Source organism: Hippoglossus hippoglossus, chromosome 8, assembly GCF_009819705.1.
Source record: "Hippoglossus hippoglossus isolate fHipHip1 chromosome 8, fHipHip1.pri, whole genome shotgun sequence".
NCBI classification, from domain to species: domain Eukaryota; kingdom Metazoa; phylum Chordata; class Actinopteri; order Pleuronectiformes; family Pleuronectidae; genus Hippoglossus; species Hippoglossus hippoglossus.
The window spans coordinates 17,728,047-17,747,372 of NC_047158.1; the positions used below are offsets into that span (position 1 = coordinate 17,728,047).

General features: G+C 43.5%; 1 protein-coding gene across 1 annotated transcript; it reads right to left on the minus strand.

Moving 5' to 3' along the window:
- Window positions 1–4,214: 4,214 nt before the first annotated feature.
- On the minus strand, window positions 4,215–17,788 carry pecam1 (platelet/endothelial cell adhesion molecule 1). Its single transcript, XM_034592806.1, has 16 exons — window positions 17,638–17,788; window positions 13,449–13,643; window positions 13,325–13,348; window positions 11,756–12,049; window positions 10,835–11,131; window positions 10,483–10,743; window positions 10,082–10,363; window positions 8,807–9,106; window positions 8,436–8,717; window positions 7,397–7,529; window positions 7,191–7,258; window positions 6,994–7,047; window positions 6,502–6,582; window positions 6,350–6,406; window positions 5,740–5,762; window positions 4,215–4,634 (listed from the first exon to the last, which is right to left on the minus strand). Exons 1-16 carry the CDS (start codon window positions 17,786–17,788, stop codon window positions 4,401–4,403), a joined length of 2,736 nt encoding a protein of 911 aa, XP_034448697.1. The 3' UTR covers window positions 4,215–4,400.
- Window positions 17,789–19,326: the final 1,538 nt, after the last annotated feature.

Consider the following 19,326-nt stretch of genomic DNA (forward strand, 5'->3'; position numbering starts at 1 on the left):
GGCTTCCAGTACGGCCGTGAATACATTGTCCCACGGGAAGGATCCAGGCTTTTATAGACTCTTTAGAATAGATATCAGTATGTGGCTCCATTGAAGACAAAGGGGAAAAAAGGTTCTCCCCCATTGAGGGACGCTGTGGCTGACATTGACCGTGTGTAAAGAATGCTGCGGCGCTAAGAGTTAAAGGCAGTAAACAGGAGCCGCAGCTGTCCGGGACACACTGAGAGGAGAGGGCTCAGACTTAACGCGGAGCAGGACCGAGGCTGGGTGACTGTTTGTGCAGGGATAGGGTTACCTTGACTGGAGCCTCCCTCCATGGAAAAGCAGGTCAGAGGTCAAAAGTTGTACATAATTTGTTGATGCTTGATTGCACAATGAGGGGGATGTGGTTCAGTCTGGGAACGGTCAGTGTTTAACGGAGGAGAGGATGTGTGCCCAGTGAACCTCCTGCTGCTGGGACCAGGTTGCACAACGTTCTGATGAATTCATTTCCCGGATCTGCGAGAGCTTAAGCAATTAAAGAGGGAGGACATGAAACAGGTCGACTTACTTAACCTACCCTTCACTTAGCATATGAAGGACAGTGAAGTATTTCTCTTTCACACAAAGGTGTGCCTGGGCTGTGTTTAGCCTGCGGCCTCTATGCAGCACACCGACATGTGGCTGCTTGACAATGACAAGAATAAAAGATATATTGCATGCGTGTGTATGTTCTGTATGTCAGTGATGCCAACTTCAAAAATGACATCTACCTCTTGGTCTTTACTTCAATATTTCCTCTGCACAGCTCATGTGTCAAATGCAGCATGAAACGTAGAGTCATGTAAAACTCCTCTGTAGTAACACTGATGTATTAAGCTGCTTCCAGACAGGCACTGACATGTTGAAGTCATTTCTAACACGCAACAGATGCAAAATTTAAAGAAAACCCGAACTAGAAAATATACAAATATCTCAAGTTGGAAAAACTGTGTCATACACAATATATGTTCGCTAAACAAACACACGTGATCTCCTCCTACGTCCTCACCCGACCGGAACATGAACCTGCTCCGACATCCTTCAGAGTTCAAGTCTGAACATGACTTTATTCACTGGGTTTCCGACCTGAGATGTTTTCTACTGCAATTACTCACATGCAATGTCCCAGCAGCACGACTCTTTAATGAGCTCTGCACCGGGATGAGAAATGGCTCGTGAAATACCACCGTCCTGATAAATAGCTCTGTGGATACCAAATTAATTTTAGTTTTAAGGCTTGACATTGAATTCAGGTCATGATTTGCATATGGTGTAGACTGATTCATATTATAAAGCAAATTTAAGATTCGTTGGGGCGGCACAGTGGTGCGGTGGTCTGTGCTGTCGTCTCTCTGGACTCGACCGAGCAGGGGACCTCCTGTGTAGAGCCGGCAGCCTGCCCTCCTCGTAGGTTTCCTCCAGGTACTCCGGTTTCCCAGAGTCCAAAACATGCAGGGCAGGTTACTCAGCAACTTCTTTTGCCTGTAGGTGTAAATGTGAGTTTGAATGGTTGTCAGTCTTTTCTTGCTTCTCGCCCAGCGTCATCTGGGATTGGCACCAACCCCCTCACGACAGTTGGTTTTCATGTAAAAATGTGGAGGCAGCTGAGAAACAAGTGGACAGAGTATATTCACAAACTTAGCCCATGACACCTGCTATAAAAGATTATTAAATTAGAAGATGTCAGCGCCAGCGAACGCACAAGCAATGTGTGCACAAATAGGAGGCGTTTACATGAGATCTGGACAGATTGGTCTCCTGCAACATTTAGATAACGTTAACTAGTGGCTGTGAGACAGTGAGGCTCTCTCCTTATGGGCCATCACCAAGAAAGGAGAGAACGCAAAAACACACACACGGCTGTTTGATATTTTTGCACCGTGAATTAAAAGATAAGCACGTCTCAATTTATTCTTAACGATCTCCGACACGTCTGAGGCTTCCTTCAGGAAAAACCAAACCACCATCGGGTCACAGGGTTGACCACTTTGATTCCTGTGCAAAATTATTATGTATAATGAAGTAATTATTATAATGAGAAGTGAAAGTACATTTGAGATAAATACATGGTGACTGGAAACATCTCGACAACTCAAAGGTTCCTCTGCAGGAAGACGAAAGATGAGGTCGACATAATGACCTCATTGCTGCATCTGAAGACCGCAGCACTGGCCGCATAAGGCCAAGTCAAAGACAGGATATTCCCAGAATGCATTTCACAGGGGTCAATATGCTAATTTTAGCGCAGCGGCCAATGGCAGTGCAGGAGTCCTGCTCCAGATACAGACGGGGGTGGATCAGGTTACGTGGCGGAGACATGAACGGCGTACTTGAAGTAATGAAAAGCGGACGGAGCACTAGGCCCATAAGTCTCATCTATCACTTATACCATATGCACGTATAACGAACCCCTCTACACTGCTGCCACCACCATGATCATGTGACTGTACTACATGCTGGGGTGTGCGTGCGTGCATTCTTGTAAGATGAATCCTAAGACTCCGTTAAGTTAGATGACCTCACAGGTCATAATTTTTGGGAACGGTAGTAAATCCACGATCTTCTCCCTGTCAGAACGGTGACGATCTGACGACGAGCAGCACCATCCAAGGGCAAAGTGTGCGGTGCTCAAAAGGACCCACGGGAACACACTCTCCTCTGACCTGCACGTTTCTCACACTGTTTTTCGTCCTCTATTTAATGACTTTGTGGTTTTGTCTCTTTGGTCCCTAAAAGAATATATAATCCCTGCAGGTTGAGGTTATACTTTTCATCTGACCTCTGTCTAATCATTCCCCAACAGCCTATTTCTAACAACCCTGCTTTTACATCTGTGATATTTTTGTAACGGAGATGATGCTGTGATTAATGTGTGATTAATTAACCACGAGCGGACTGAATTGCAGTTCTGTGCAGCGAGTGTAAGTTTTCCTTTTGGCACGTCGGAGCAGAAGCGAGATCTATTCAAAGATGCCTGCGAGGACGCCACAAAGGCCAAGAGGCACACATGTTGGCATACAAGAGCTCGGGGGGGGGGGGGGGGGGGGGGGGAATGGTGCCAACCCTGGAAATGTTGTAACACTGGTGGGGTCACATATTGTGCACGCATTCACGGAGACTTAGCAGAATTTAGATGAGAAAGCTCATATAATGTAGGGGCTGGTGGAGGAGGAGAGATCTGTGAGCTGGAAAAGAAGACACAGATACAGGCAGAGAGATAATGAAGATGAGCTCTTCATCTGCAGGCCTGTCCATACGTTAGCCGGTGCTAAGAATGGAGATGAAAGCGTTGCTGGTGGTGAGGCTGCTGGTGTCAGATGTTACAGATTCCCACATGGGGTTTGATCTGCGCTCCAGGGCTCCTGAGAGCTTCCTGTCAAAAAGCAGATCCTCATAATCCTCGATGTCGACGGCAGTTGCCGCGAACCGACTGAACCGGATGAATGCGCATGAATTAAGTCCCAGTCCCAGTTCACCTGCAGGGCTGGTTTGACTGGTTTCCAGAACTGAGGAAAATGATGAGTCACGTACTTTTAACTTCATGCAGGACTGTGAAAGAGGTCATGGAATTTTGTGAAGACGGACAAACTGTAACAATGATTCATAATAACGTGATGTGAATACAAATAAATGGGGTTTATGTGACAGTAGAAATGTAGAAAACTTGATTGAAGGTTTGTTGTTACAAACGATATTTTACCAGACACTGGATTTTGAGGTGGAGATTGAAAATGTTTAGAAAGTTTGCTGATGTTACAATAAATGGCTTCAGGGTTGATTTAGAGGAAGAAGGTTTTCACACAGTCTTAATGAAACTGTGGCTCGATTAATAAAATAAATGGTGGAACAGAAATGCTTTAGATAAGTGAAGATTTGTGTCAGATTTGCATAATATATAGTTTCCCGGAATAATTCTGTTTGAAAGATTGCTTTTAAATGCAACCTTTAATCTTTACTGCATATTGCGTTTGCACAGGCAGAATAAACCAAGAACATTTCAATGACATATCTCCACTTCTGAAAAAGGGATGACTGCAGCATTCATGCTTATTCTCTATTGAAAATTACAGGCTGTATAAAATGATTCTCACCATTCATTCCAAACACAGTGTTATTTGCAGCAGCCTAGTTAGAGTCTGTGGAAGAAGGATGTAGATTTGAAGGTATTTTTCTTGTGAAGGAAAGAGAAACACTTTACAAAAACATTTTATTTGCCCTCCAGAGCAAAGCAGGTGAATTTACAGGGTGGAGTGTTTCTTTGCAAAGCTTTACTAAAGTACATTGTGTAACTACACGTCGTTTCTTAGTGTTGTTTCAGAACAATTTACTCCAGCTGGATAAATAAGGGAATAAATATCCTTGTTGCCCAGTTTTCAGTCTCATTCTCCTTGGTCAGCAATGTTGGCGTCGACACTGACAGGTCCGTCCACGTGGTCATGCTGCACAGGTCCGTCCACGTGGTCATGCTGCACAGGTCCGTCCACGTGGTCATGCTGCACAGGTCCGTCCACGTGGTCATGCTGGACAGGTCCGTCCACGTGGTCATGCTGGACATCTTGGTCACGGTGGCGATCTGTATCATGATTCAGATCCGCATATTCTACTGACCCCTGCTGATAGGGGACAAAAAAAATGAAATATGAGGCTCATGTGAAGAGAGTTGAACACAAGGTTACTACACGACACTGTTTCCTGTGTCTATCAGCATGACAGAGTGGCTCCTTGTAATTAACCGTCCGTGATTGATAACATCACCTCAGCTCGTTCACCTTAATGAACAAAGTAGTGATGGATTAACAAGAACAGTAACAGTTTTAGAATTTCTTGTGCATTTGCTGAAAGGTTTACAGGAAACATAATTATAATTTGGAACCAACTAAACCAAAGACAAAGCTCTAAAGGTCTAACTTTAGTTGGTCGACAATAAAAGCCGCTGTTCATAAGGATTATGGACGTTTTTGTTGATATCATTATCACATATATAATGTTTGTTGAATGTCTGTAAATAGCTTATATGCATAAAGCTGCTGTGAGTTGACTAAAAGACTGTAAGACACCAGTATGACACAGGGACTTACAAACTAAATATTAAAGTTTCTTTATGTTGTTTCTCAAAACCGTCTCCACCTGCTAAATCATCTTTCAAATACAGTTTTCGATGTTGGCTTCCTGTTAAAAAACAATTAAACTTAATTAAACTGACTCTACAACCCCCTCATGAAAAATAAAACACTTTTTTTTAACATCCCAATATGTCCTTGTACAAACCACTACAGTGAAATGTGTATATCATGTACATAATCTGCATTTTTGAATTAAATATATATTTTTTAATTCTATTGCCTTTTGAAATATTTTAATTTACATTTTCTACCTCATTCTGAGCTGCCTGCTGCTGTAACAACTACATTTCCTTGGTATGTGGATCAATAAAGTTTTATCTTATCTTATCTTATTAAATAATTGGTGCCAAATCACGTGATTGTTTCCGGGACAGTTCCTTTGTAATTATTCGTAAACTATCATGAATTCATGATGCTGGAAAATAAAGTTTCTACACTCTCAGTTATCTGTGTGCATAGAAAAAGAACTGACACCAGAGTTTCAGTTTATTGTACTGTGTCTGTCCATGAGAGGTCACTCTGAGCAAAGACACAGCAGATTCACGACTGTGTGTTATGTGGATGCACTGAATATGACACGTGTGCTGCTACTTACACCATCAGTCTGATCCGGGACACCTGCAAAAACAAAGCCAGAGGACAAACTCAGGAAACAAGAGGAGTCTGAGGGCTCGCAAACTCATCAGCACTAACGAAACCAGGGAGATTATCACATCTGTCACAGTATTATTTATATGCCAATAAAGTCTCTTCCTATGAGTGAGCATGTTGCCAGAACACAAAAAAACAACCCAGACGTTATGTTCTCCTTCACTCCTGCTGCCTCACTGTGTGACACATAATGACGTGTACAGAGCCAGGAGCCGTTAGGAACCAATGACCGAACAATGGACCAGAGTTTCCCTCTGGAGCATCAGACAATGGAGCGCGTTGCTCACTCTGTCTGAACGGATGTACCCGCTGTTTCTCTCTGATTGTAGGAACAGGAAGTTCTCTTTGATGAAAGCAGGAAGTGGACACCTGGCGGGCCTTCTGTGTTCATGGGACATTCTTTCACCAACAATGCCGATGTTTACAAACGGAGCCGATCCCGTTTCCTGGTGCCGCTCTTTTTTTTCAAATGGCAGCCTGTGACCTGATTTCTCTCAGAGCGTAACAAGGGGGGGGGGGGGGGGGTTGAATGAAGGGCAGGATGTCAGTCGTACCTTGCATGGAGTTCCTCACTTCGCTGTACACCGTGTCCGTGCCCTTCTTCACCGGAGCTAACGCGGAACAAACACAGGAATACTTCGGGTTATGTTCTTAGGGTCGGGTTGAATTAACGATAGATTATAATAATGCTCTGAGGTAAACTCACCTCTATTCGGATCTGCCTCGCCGATATTCACTTCTGTGTATTGAGGTGCGGTAGCAGGCTCACTAATCTGGTCATCGGACTCTGCAGCACAAAGTTCATTGCATTTCATATTATTTAAAAAAAAGAAGAAAGAAATGTTTGGCAGGTGAAAATCTATATCCCTCTTATTGTTGACAGTTAATTTTGACCTACACCCCCAATAGTAATAACTATTAATGCACATTTCATTGGTGAAAATAGTCCCAAACAAATGCATAATTTACTTCTGTAACATCTGAGTTGAGTAAACACAACAGGGCTCAGCTGTTTAGTGACTTATCACGATGTTCCATGAATACATAAATAATGTATTTGTGACCAATTTTTAAAGGCTGTGTCTTATATGCTGAGATATTGAGAAAATCTTTCACAATAAGATGAACGGACTCATATTTAAATTAAAAACATGTATAAAATTAAAAACAATTGGTCTGTCCAGTCTCTAATACCCACCAGAGCCTGATACATGTTCACTCCAAACACTTTTCCCCATAATTCCCGGTGTAACTACACAGAGAGAACAAGAACAACACCAGCTGTTGAGTCAGTACAATCTAGAACAAGTGGCATTAAACAGAAGAGGGACATTTTTAAAATGAGTTTACTTCAGCACAGTTTGCTGTTGCATTATCAGCAGAAGAGGTTTTTACCATTTGCAGCCTCGTTGACCTCCGCCTGGGTGAGACTCAGCCGCTCTACTTTGGTGCCGGCTGACTTCCTACGACGAGGTGGACACAAAACCACAATCAGCTTTTTTCAAACAGGAAGCTCTGTGGGAGTCAAAACACTTCTTGTACCTCATTACTTCACCTTTAGAACAAAGAGATTTTTGATAAGAACAAGAACAAGAACTCACACTGACAGATCGCCTGTTCTCTTCCTCCCACATACAAGGAGACGTGTTTTAAGGGCGACAACGAGGACCAAGGCCAGTACGAGCAGAATGCAGAGGCCTGCAATCAGACCTTTCTTCCAGTGGGCCAACTTCACTGTAGGGACACAAATATTTAAATTATTATCATGATTTAAATATAAAAAACTAATTTCCAAATCTTCTCACAAAACCTCAATATCTTCAGCTTGTACCTTTCACAAATATATGGTATATAATAATTTCATTAACATTTAATTGCTGTCTTTGATATAAGGTTATATGTACTATGTTCGCTGCCACTAGATGTCGCACTAGCACCAGCATCTTGGACCAAAATGCTTTATCGGTGTTGCTAAGTCAAATAAAAGTGGCCACAGCTAAATAGGCAGCTGCCATGTGGACTGGTAAAATGGATCAATTGCATCTCACAGGTCAGCGCCTCCGTTTGAGATACTTCGGTCGGAAAATGTTTGTTTTTAAAGGTTCCGTGTGTGGGATTTGGTGGCATCTAGAGGTGGCGTTGCATATTGCAGTAACTGAATACTCCTTGCATCACCCTCCCCTTCAGAACATGTAGAGGAAACATGGTGGAGAAACATGGTGGACTCAATGGAAGAGCACCCACTTCAGATCCAGGTATAAAGGGCTCATCGTGGCAGATAGCAGCTTGTTAGCTTGGCTACATCATAAGTGTACCCGTGCTGTGTGTATGCCATAGACTGTGTAAAAATTAGGTGTAGATGAATTGTTTCTGCTTTAACAACACTGTTAAAAGTTTACATTGTTTGAGTGGCTTCAAAGACGTTTAACGTAAAAATTAGCTTGGGGCCATTTTGTTTCATAAACATGGAGGGCGAGCTGTTTACCAGGAAACCAGAGCACCCTGACACAACAAGATAATAAACCATTATTCGTCTTTACAATAATACAATGAATCTTACCTCTTGTTTTCAAAAAGTCATCACACAAGGACAGATGTGCACTAACATCATCACTGCTGTTAACTGAGGACGAAACCCACCTTTAATGCTGACAGTGGAACTCCGCTTGGTTTCGTTAGCTGGGTTGGTGATCTCACAGTAGTAATCCCCTTTGTGCTCTCGCATGACATTGCGTATGAAGTACGATTCCTCACGTTTGTTTGAGTTCTCTGAAGCAAGAGCGCCCGCTGTCTCGGCGCGATACCAGGTGAACGTTATGGGAGAACTTCCTCTCTGGACAGAGCAGGTGAGGGTCAAGTCCTGCCCCTCCGAGACATCCCCCATGCTGGGGTCTATTGAAAACTGTGGTATTGTCACAGGCTCTGCAGAGAGTAAAATCCCTATTAGACTTGCATCGACAATGTTTTTACATTAGTTCAAATGATTGTCATTATTCCTGCATCCAACAAACCTATGACGTTGGTTGAATCGAATAGCTGCTGCACTGATCCCACCATGGGAGGATGGTTCTGACTGTTCCTTGCGTGGCATATAAAGTTGTTTAACTCCAAGCTATTAAAGATGATTGGTGGGTTAAAGAGGGCTTGTTCTCCCGGCCTGCTCACCCACCTCTCTCCAATTACCTTTCGAAGGCCATGTAGGGTGTACTTGATGGGCAGAGTGCCAATGTCACTGTGACAGAGCAGCTGGAAGCGCTTTCCCAATACAAGCGTACCCCCCACCACGCTTAGCACGGGCTTTGAAGGAAGAACTGGGGATAGAGATAATTAGCCAGTTAGTCAATACAACATAACAAACAAGATGCAGATGAACAAAACTTCACTTACATCTAGTGAAAAAATGGTTCAAAGTTTGATACAAGTGTTTTTGCTAGTTTAAGACACAATTGTAATTTGACCTCCTAGCGCCTGTTGCAGGCGCTAGGAGGTCAAGGTGCAGGCACATCTAGGTTTCATGGGAGGTGGCAGTCTGACTGATTTACTGCATGTTACAACACAATTAACGAATTATGATTAATTATGACACTCACCATGTACCCGGTGCAGAGGTAATTTATTCATCATGAAACAGGCAAAATTTGATTATTTAGATAAGCCCTAAAAGCACTTTCACTACGCACCTTAGATCATGATCTTAGATCATTAAAATTAAGCCCTAAGTGTCTTCTGCCATGCTAACATCACTTTGAGCCTGTAGGCACAGTCGGAGCAAAGCTAAAATGATGTTGTTATGTATGATGCTTGTAAAAGAATTCCCTCCTTTTGTCATTCTTTCATTAGGTCTATTGGTAAGAAATTGTCTGTTGCTTCATCTTAGTTTACTGTATGCTAGCACTTGCTAATTAGCACTAAACACAAAGTGAAGCTTTCGGCTGATTGGAATCTCATTGGTTTAGCAGGTGTTTGTTAACTGAATGACTAACTGATGATATCACCGGATGAAAAGTCACGATCATCAATGCGATTACAATTCATCCTCAGAAGATCATGAAAGTCAGAACTATGTTTCAAGACAATCCAATAATTCTAAACACATTTCAATTAAAACCTGGTTGTGGCTCTAAAGTAGACGTAAGGGGAGCAATTAGGGTTCATCATCTGGGAACCATGAATATGTGACTCCATTGAGTACATTTTGAGGGTGATGTTTCACACACAGTTGTGAATCTGCCGACAGACAAACTGTCTTCTATAAAGGTCCATAGAATTGTAATTTCACGACTCACCTTTTGCTTTAACAACAAGCGCTGGGCTCTCTTTTTCAAAATGTTCTGCAAGATAAGAACTCCGGGCTTTACAGGTGTAGTTGCCATTTCTACTCGCGTCTGCCACAGTGGTGTACGTCTCTGAGCGGATGACCTCGACGTTATCTTTGTAGATGGTGAACGCCATGGTTTTGTGGTTGATCCGCTCAGGAACGTAAACAGTGACAGAGCAGGTCAGTTTGATGCGGTCACCCTCAAATATGTCAAGAGGCTCCATAGTCAGGCGTGGCTTTGAAAACAGCTCTGTTGGGGTCAGACAACAATAATTAACCATGACGCAATCTTTATACTGTACATGTTGTATTTTAAACGTAAGATAAGAGGACATATTAGACATTTCCTCCCAGATTTCCAGTACTTGCCTTTGACTATGATTTGTTGATAGGTTTCTTTCTGCACATTGCCCCACTCTGCCTTACACACAAGCTCCCCTGAGTCGCCGTCTTGCGCTGTGAAACGGTGATTGAGGCTGACCAGGGCTTCCTTGAGGATCCTCCGGTCCCTCGTCAGGAACACGTTAACGTCTTGCAGTGAATTCACCACTTTGCAGACGACCTCTATGACGTCACCCTCATAGACGGTAGGAGATGGCAGCACGTTCATGATCGGGGAAATTTGAAGTTCTGCAAGACACAGCTCAGAGTAGTAAGTCACACATCGTTCCTCTGGCAATCTGAGCTTTTCTGGGTGATGTAACAACTCTTTTTTTATCACCTGTGACTATCACTTGAATCTCAGTGCTGTGGTTGGAGTGTCTGGTCCCAGAAACCAAATTGATCTCATAGTTGCAGTACAGGAAGTAGTCTCCGACGTGTCTCAGGACAAGCGTGGTCTCTGATGTGTTACCTGTGGCTGCGACCTGCTTCATCTTCTGAGGCTCTTCGTTTCCAAATCTCTGGAAAAAACTGAATATGAGGGACCCTTTCTCATCCGGAGCACTGCAGATGGCTTTGAAGTCATCACCCTTGTACAAGGTCCTCTTACTCAGATACAGGACGGGGGTCTGCAGGCCTGGAGAGGAGAGGAGAACCCAGTAGACATGGAAAGCAAAGCCATTACTCCCATACTGATACTGGCTCTTCAGATATAACAGTACACGTTCATAAGCTGCCTGGTATGATGAATGTATCAAAGCTGGATGTGCGAAAGAACCCTGTATTGCCAAAGAGAGAGAAAAGGAAGTGTGGTTTTGAGTGTGATAAATGTGACAGTTTTTGTGTGCTTTGCCACATTCATTATAAATAACTTATATTATTATTTTTGAAACAATGATTCTAAGTAAATAAGGTTGTTTTGAGTCAAAAACAGGAAATTTAAAAACATGTTTTTTATGCCAAAAGAAATTCTGACATCCAAAATTTAAACGTCAACAGCTGTAACGCAACATTTCAGCAGAAAGTATCTTCTATCATGCTTTGTGAAAAATGGTTTGCAGTAATATGAATTATTGGAATAACATACCACTGGTTTAGATAAACCGAGCCCCCCCACCCATCTATGATGATGAATGGAATTTTATTACCTTTTTAGATTACACTACAGTAACCACACCAGACAAAAGCAATTATGACAAATAAAACTAATAAAAAAAAAATCATGTAATATATTGTGCCAAGTTGTCCACTCCAGCTTTACCTGTGACGTCGAGCTTTTGGATGAAACTTCTTTTGCTCTTGTCTTTAACCGTGACCAGACATTCATAACTTCCAGAGTCGGCGGCCCTGGCCGGGTTGAGTTTGTACTCGACTTTGTTTTCTGTGGTGATAGTGGTGTGGATGGGAACGTCGTCCTGTTTGAGCTGGAAAGTGTGCGTCAGGTTCGGGAGGTTTTCGCTACTGACGCTGACCCTGCAGTGGATGGTCACTGGTGTCCCGCTCTCAACTGTGTTGCTGGGTAGGACTGTGAGGCCGACGCCATCTATAATGTACGCTGCAGGTTCCACACAGACACACAAACATGTTACAGAGAAATATTTTAACGTCTCCCTCATGGAAAATCAACACAAAAGACCGAAGCAGTAACACAATACAGAACTCAGGGTGTGTTATTTTTTGCACAATAAAGGCAAAGTGGCTCCCTTGCCCTCTATGTGCTGCACACAGTAAGTAGGAGCTGCCAAAGGAAGGAAAGAGCTTCAACAAACAGCATCTGACCCTTTTCCTCCCCCAGGGAGCGCTGTGTTGATTTATCGCTCCTGTGCTCTTCCCTCAGCACAACAACACGGTGTAACCTGCCTCAACAGCCACCAATACAATCACTTAGTCAACATCCTCAAAGTGCCGCTGCTGGTTTGGGCGCCAGGCTCAGAGATGTGGAGTCACTGAGGCAGAGAATGGCTGGGCCTTCCTCAGCCACTTTACAAAGAAATTATACGTAGACTGAGAAAGTGCATTCTTGACATTAGAAATATTACTTTTATAAAATAATCTTCCAATTAGCTATCTATTTTTCTTCGGGGAAAACATAGATATACCACCATGCCGCCCTTATTCTCTAGTCTTAATGCAACTGTTTCATCTGCATAAAACTGTGTAATAATGATAATTCACCGGGTTATGCACCTGACTATTTCTAAAATACTTAAAACCTCAACAACAGACGTTATGTTAATCAGAGAACTTCAGAGGTGATTTGTTTAACTTTGGACCTCGACACAAGAAAATCAGCTGCATCCCTCCTGTTTTCAGTTTTTATGCTAAACTCAGCTAACCAGCAGCTGGCTGTGGCCTCATTGACTGGACAGACATGAGAGTGGTGACAATTGTCTCATCGAGCACTTTGCACAAAGTGTATTTCTCAAAATGTTAATTTATTTCATATAAACACGTCATATCATTCTCTATAACCACCTAGTTAGGAATTCCAGATTATTCTCGTAAGCAAAGAGTTTGAAAACATATTAAAGAAGCGAGTTGAGCCAATTGAAAGAAATACCCAGCTTCCGACAGGACCACTGAAAATAGCTTCAGTGAATCACATGAAAGACTTGAAATATCAAGGAGGTCAGGAGTGCGAAACACAACGCACATTTTCTTATCAAAAACAACGACAAAAAGACAAACGTGTGAGGTATAAATAGCTTCTCTGTCTATACCAGCGAGGACATGGTGACCTCAAACTGTCTCAACACTGCAGAAACCCTGGCCCACATTTTTCCAAACAAGAAACAGATATATAGAATGTACAGTACGCAGTTATACTTACATCCCTGTCCTCTGGCCAACGGGGCTGTATTTGGAAAAAAGGAGAAAACAAACAAAACGTCAGGATCAGGAGATAAGTTGCTGAAGGAAAAAAGCTGAAAGCAGCAACAACAGTGGGTCCTTACACAGGTGCAGGGAGGCCGGTGAGAAGCAGCAGCAGGTTGGGGGGTCTGGAGTCCATCCTGACCGATGGTGGTTCACTGCTGGGAGTTTAAAAATACGGCTGCAGAGGGACGACGAGACAGGGGCAGCAAAGGGCCGCGAGAAGAACAGGGGAGGGCCGGAGGAAGTGAGAGGTGGGAGTGTGAGGAAGAGAAACTCTTTCAGTTTGTGTGGTAGTGCAGTGGGGGATGATGGGGGGTGGACCTCGTCTTATCATACATACTCCTTGCGCTGCTTGACTGACCAGGAAATGGCTGCCACTTCCTCAGGAATCAAGCATTTTCATTGTTTTATTAGTGTACGAGGGAGGAGATCATTTCAACAGGCTTTTAGAAACCTCCTGTGCCCTCCTCACTTTTCTCTCTCGCATGGATCCGGTCTGGAAGCTTCTTACATGATTTAACACCTAATGATGAATGACACACATCTACAGACACGTCTCCTACATGTGGTTATATCAGAGATTAGACTGTTGCTTTTGCAGCTATAATCCCAAAACAACCAACACTGAGAATTATGCACCGACCTAAAGGCTGTTCTCTACCCACGAGCTCACCTCTTAAATTGTTAATATCATCTGCAGTTTTCTTTTACTGGGCTGCAGGGATTCCGGCTGAGTAATGATACAATCTCTTATCCGATATTAAGTGTAAAATCCAAACACACACTGTTTTGACAAACACCACCTTACACCGACGTGTTTAATCCTCTCTCCGGCGCTCCGTATACCCTCTTTAAAAACTGAGAGATGAAACTATGATGGAGCCTCTGAATCATTTATAGGCTACAAACTAAGATCTTAGCAGCTGTGCCAGACTTTAACTGCAGAGAGTGTAGTGATGATTTATAAATGATGTACACACAGAAAAAGAAATCATCAAGTGTTTGGGAAGATTTATGGAGAAATACATAACGTTAGGGGAGAGTCAGATTTAATTATTATGGTCTCAGTCCCTCCGAGTTGATGAGATTCAGACTTGTGACGTGACAGCGGACAGGTTATTCAAGCTTCTTACAAGAACTCAACTCAAGTGAGATCACAAAGAACAAGAGATGAAGAGCCCTGATCAGAAAGTGTCTCTATCTTTAATTCCCCCGGCGTGGGTGTGTATTCGCTTTCATATTTGCTTTCACACAGCAAACAACCTTTGGACCGATGTTTGGTCTGTGTCACTTTGATATAGGAAATTGGAAAAGAAAGCACAGAAAGGTCAAAGCAGTTCTGCAAACAAATGTTAGGCAAAGTTAATAACATGATGTAATTCCCATATAATGTTGTGGTTATTGTTGTAGCATTGAAGAGGTCACTCCTACCCACCTACCTACCTACCTACCTACCTCCCTCCCTCCCTCCCTCCCTACCTACCTCCCTCCCTCCCTACCTACCTACCTCCCTCCCTAACCTACCTACCTACCTACCTACCTACCTACCTCCCTCCCTACCTACCTACCTACCTACCTACCTACCTACCTACCCACCCACCCACCCACCACCCCAGCCGACTACCTACCTCCTATCTACCTGTATCGACTATAGCTGGTAATTTGAACTTTTCTTGTCACTGGTGCAGAAACTTTACTTTAAAAAAAGCTGGTTGCATTTGTATCTATTTGCAGTGCCCAGCATCCTGCAATCCTTAACGACAACCACTAAGAGGCGCTGAACCATCAAAAATAAAGGGAGTCCTTGAAAAACCCTCATGTTCTGCAGCTCCATCTGCATAGTTCATTTGTTCCACCTTCCACACACACATATTACACACTATACACAGGAGTGATGTGGCTTCCAGAGAGCTGTCATGGAGGTGCTGCAGAGGTGACCTCCATTAAAGGCCATGCCAGTCCAGCATTAACCGTCCAATCTGACCTAACACTGCAAACCATGAATGTTTGCAGTCAGCATCAGGGCTGGTTCTGCTGAGGTGGAGGTAAGAGGCTGTTTAGAGACACTAAGGACACTTTTTATAGATGCTTCTGCGGCTGCACGCTGCCTCAGCAGTCCACGTTGGATAGAGGCACTCCTGAACATGCAGAAGGAAATAAAAAATAGAGATGCTTGAAGAAAGCAGCAGACATCCTTTACACCTTTAGTGGAACAAGAGTATTGATCACAGATGTAATGCGGCGATGTGACGGGAGATTTGGGGATATTGGAGGCATCCTTTGCCGTCCCAATAGGTCGAGTAAACATTTAATCACATCCAACACCTTTAATCGTAACTTCAACATAACTACGTGTTATTGAGAGAAAAAGAAGAAGAAGAAGAAGAATTTTTGCAAGAGATGACTGAGCAACACACTTGTGGGTGGGGGGGTGGGTGGGTGGGGGGGGGGGGGGGGGGGGGTGTTGCTTGTATTGAGAAGTTAAGGTGAAGTTAACACTGTTTAACGCTCAGTTAGAAGATAGTACAGTCAATTAATCTTTATGAATGACATGTCAAGTGTGGAGGTCAGGATAGAAGATGGTTAATTTTTTGTTTCCATTATTTTTTCACTTACTTTGATTTCTCAGCCTGGTTGTTTTATATATTCAACCATTGTTTGCAATGGGAGACGTCAGGTTACAGTGCTAAACACCCAGGATCCACAAGTGACATCAGCCTCTTGTGGATGGGTTACATATACATACATACACAGTCTATACATGAGATTGAAATTCAAGTTAGTTAAATGACAAGTTGATTTCATAACACAAATCTCGACCCGTGGTGTGTTAGCATGTGTCCAAAAAACATTTTCCTTATTGTTCATTTACTTGATGGTTCAACCTTCACTGTGCAGAATGATGCAGGTGAAAGGTTTGGAGGACTTTTCAGTTTCCTCTGCTGAAGGACGAAATCTCTTTATCCGAGCCTCTCACCACTTTACTGTCTGAACACAGTCTGGAGGTTTGTTGTGAGTGTCAGAGCCGGACAGTGGTTGATGAGGATAGTGCTTTTTTGCATGCGTTCACTGTATTTTCACGACTGTAACAAGTGCATTGCTCTGAAAGACGTGATCGATGGCGGCCACGGTAAAGTACCATCGACACTGTTGGTTCTCGGTGGGCCCGGGTCAGAGTCGTGATTTATGTCCTCGCCCTGGGCTCTGTACAGCCGGCACTTCTCTCAGGCTGCCGCACAGGTTGTGGCTCCGCCGGACTGTGAGTTAATCCCTATTTATCCACTGCAATGATACATCTAATGTTCAAAGTTTGGAGGATTATCAGTGCGGATGCTTCAAATACTGAGAGCATGCAGGTTTAGGAGCAATCTCCATTTGATTTATTGTGTTTATGAAATGTTTCTCATTGTGCATGTACTGCAAACAGATTGTTTTCAGCTAATTTCTTTTAATTTGTCTGCAAAGGTTTGTGCATCACTCAGTGTTTTTGTGTGTGTGAAAAGGTTTTAAATTTAAAACTGAACAAACTGCTGTTGTTCTGAATTAAGGACGTTCAATTGAAACACGTTAGACCGAAGAGGAAGAGAAAATGGAGGAATCAGTAAAAAAAACAATCTAGACGTCTATGTTATTTAGGCCTATGGGAATTTTGGTGGATAATAAAGCTTCACCATTGAACGACATGAGTTGGGAAATGGGTTTCTGCTCGAACGCAAAAGATCTTCAGGGCCTAATAACAAACAATCAGCTCAGGCTTTTGTAGAAAATCCAACAAGTACAATCACGCAATCGTGTTTTTTTTACAAGACACATATTGGAACAAATGGTTTAATACAACAAATCGAGGATCATTTACTGTGGGACAATGACAGAATGGTAAATGGTTTGTATTTAAAGCACTTTTCTGAGCTTGATGATCACTCAAAGCACTTTACAGTACAGCTTTGCCATTCACACACACATTCATACAGTGCATCTATTAGCAGCACTTTTTCCCTTCTATGAGGGCCACTCAGGGTTTCAGCATCTTTCCCAAGGACACTTCGGCATTCAGATGGGGAACACTGGGATCGAACTGCCGACCTTCTGGTTGGAGGACAACCGCTCCCCCGCTCAGCCACAGCCACCCAGACAGAACAGAGAGTAAAAAGAAATCCATCTGCAGCCACCCTCCCTGCTCTACTCCCTGGCACAGTGTGTTTTGGCAGCGTGCGGCCACTTGTTTCCCCAGGGAGCCTCTGCACCTAACGTCAGGGCCGGCTGACCCACGGCTGGGAACACTGCCGATGAGGGACAACATGGGGATGTGTCTGCCTGAGGCGCAACAGCGTGCAGGAGGCAGGGAGCGTGTTGCTACAAGGCAAAGCTTTGAGGCCAACTGCCCCAACGCAAAACATCGCACGGCCAACCGCAACGCCATCTTTCTTTTCAAGGGACATGATGATTCTGTATCTAAATAACTTCTAATTCCCAATTTAGCTTCTTTCCCCTGCCTCCTTTTTGTTTGGATTTTCTTCCACATCATGATTTACATGTCATTTTCTGCTGGAGACAGACTTTCTCTCACTTTCCCTGTCTCTCTCTCTCTGTCCTCCTTGCTCCACCCACCTCATGTCTGCAGAATCAATAATAAATGATCTGAGAGACTCGGCTGTGACAGGCGCCCTGCATCGACTCCCTCAGGATACTGAGGGAGAATCCAGACAATGCTGCCGCTCCTCCAGCAGCAGCAGCAGCAGGTTTACAGTCAAGACAGTGAAGCAGAGGGGACGCGGAGAAAAGACTCATGCTCATTGTTCCGTACTGCAGCGCATTAACAGTGAGCTCTCATGGATGTATGCATCACGACACAGCCGGCCCTCGAGCATCCACTCGTCGCTCCTGGACACGGCACATGGCGTGCTGTATGTGGACAGCTCCATCTGAAACTCCACAAGGGGGCCGGTGCACTGAGAGGCCTGCTGTTTCTCTCCACAGAAAACCTGGATCCAAGGACCCCTCTGCTGGTTTGAGCATGAGCCTAATTCTTTTTCTCGCCCTCTTTTGTTGTCTGTTGATGTGCTCCGGTTAGACCCAACCCTGCTGGAGTGTCCTTGAGCAACACCACACAGGGATGTTTCTCCGTTGCAGATTGCGGTGAGAGGCGCAGAGCGAGGGAGAGGATCCCATCTGTGTGAATTTTAAAATCAATTATGCAGGCATCAGAGAACATAACAGTAATTGCCCTGTAACTCCAACAGTTTCTTATGAAACCACCTCTTTTTTCTCTCTCTCTCTCATAAAAGGTTTCAAAGAGAGAGAGAGAGAGAGAGAGAGAGAGAGAGAGAGAGGGCCTTCGAGGCTGAGATGTGGCCGCATCGAAATACACAGGTCGCACTAATTCTCCAGTTGCTGCTGAACCACTGCAGAGGAAGAGAATTTATAAAGATGACTCTTATTTAAATAGCGAGGGTCAAACCTAAAAAAAATAAATGTGGTGTTTTATGTTTCGTGTAGTATTTTGAAGGTCTCATCATCATCAGCATCGCTCCTCATGGACGTGATGTTTTCTATCTGCCTCTGTTTCCTCTCTACAGTTGAATACATGAATCGACTTCTCCACCTCAATCGAGTATAAATGTACATAAATTACCTTTTTTGCCTTTAACCACCATTACCAAGCAGAGCCAAATACAAAACATACTAAATTTCTGTCTGCATTAGAATGAGATCTCATGCAAATAAGTTAATCTGTTAGATACTCCTCAACAAACAATGTGTTGTGCAACACACTTTTTGGGAGTGGAGATGTAAAGATGTTTTTTAAGATGGACGACCTGACAGCTCCCCAAAAGTGAAGCCAAAGCGTCTCAATCGCCACCTGGTGGCTGGCTGCAGTAAAGGTCATAAACTTATTCTACATGTTAGCAGATAAATATTTATAAAAGTAGCTTTCTGTCATATTCTTAAGTTATTTTG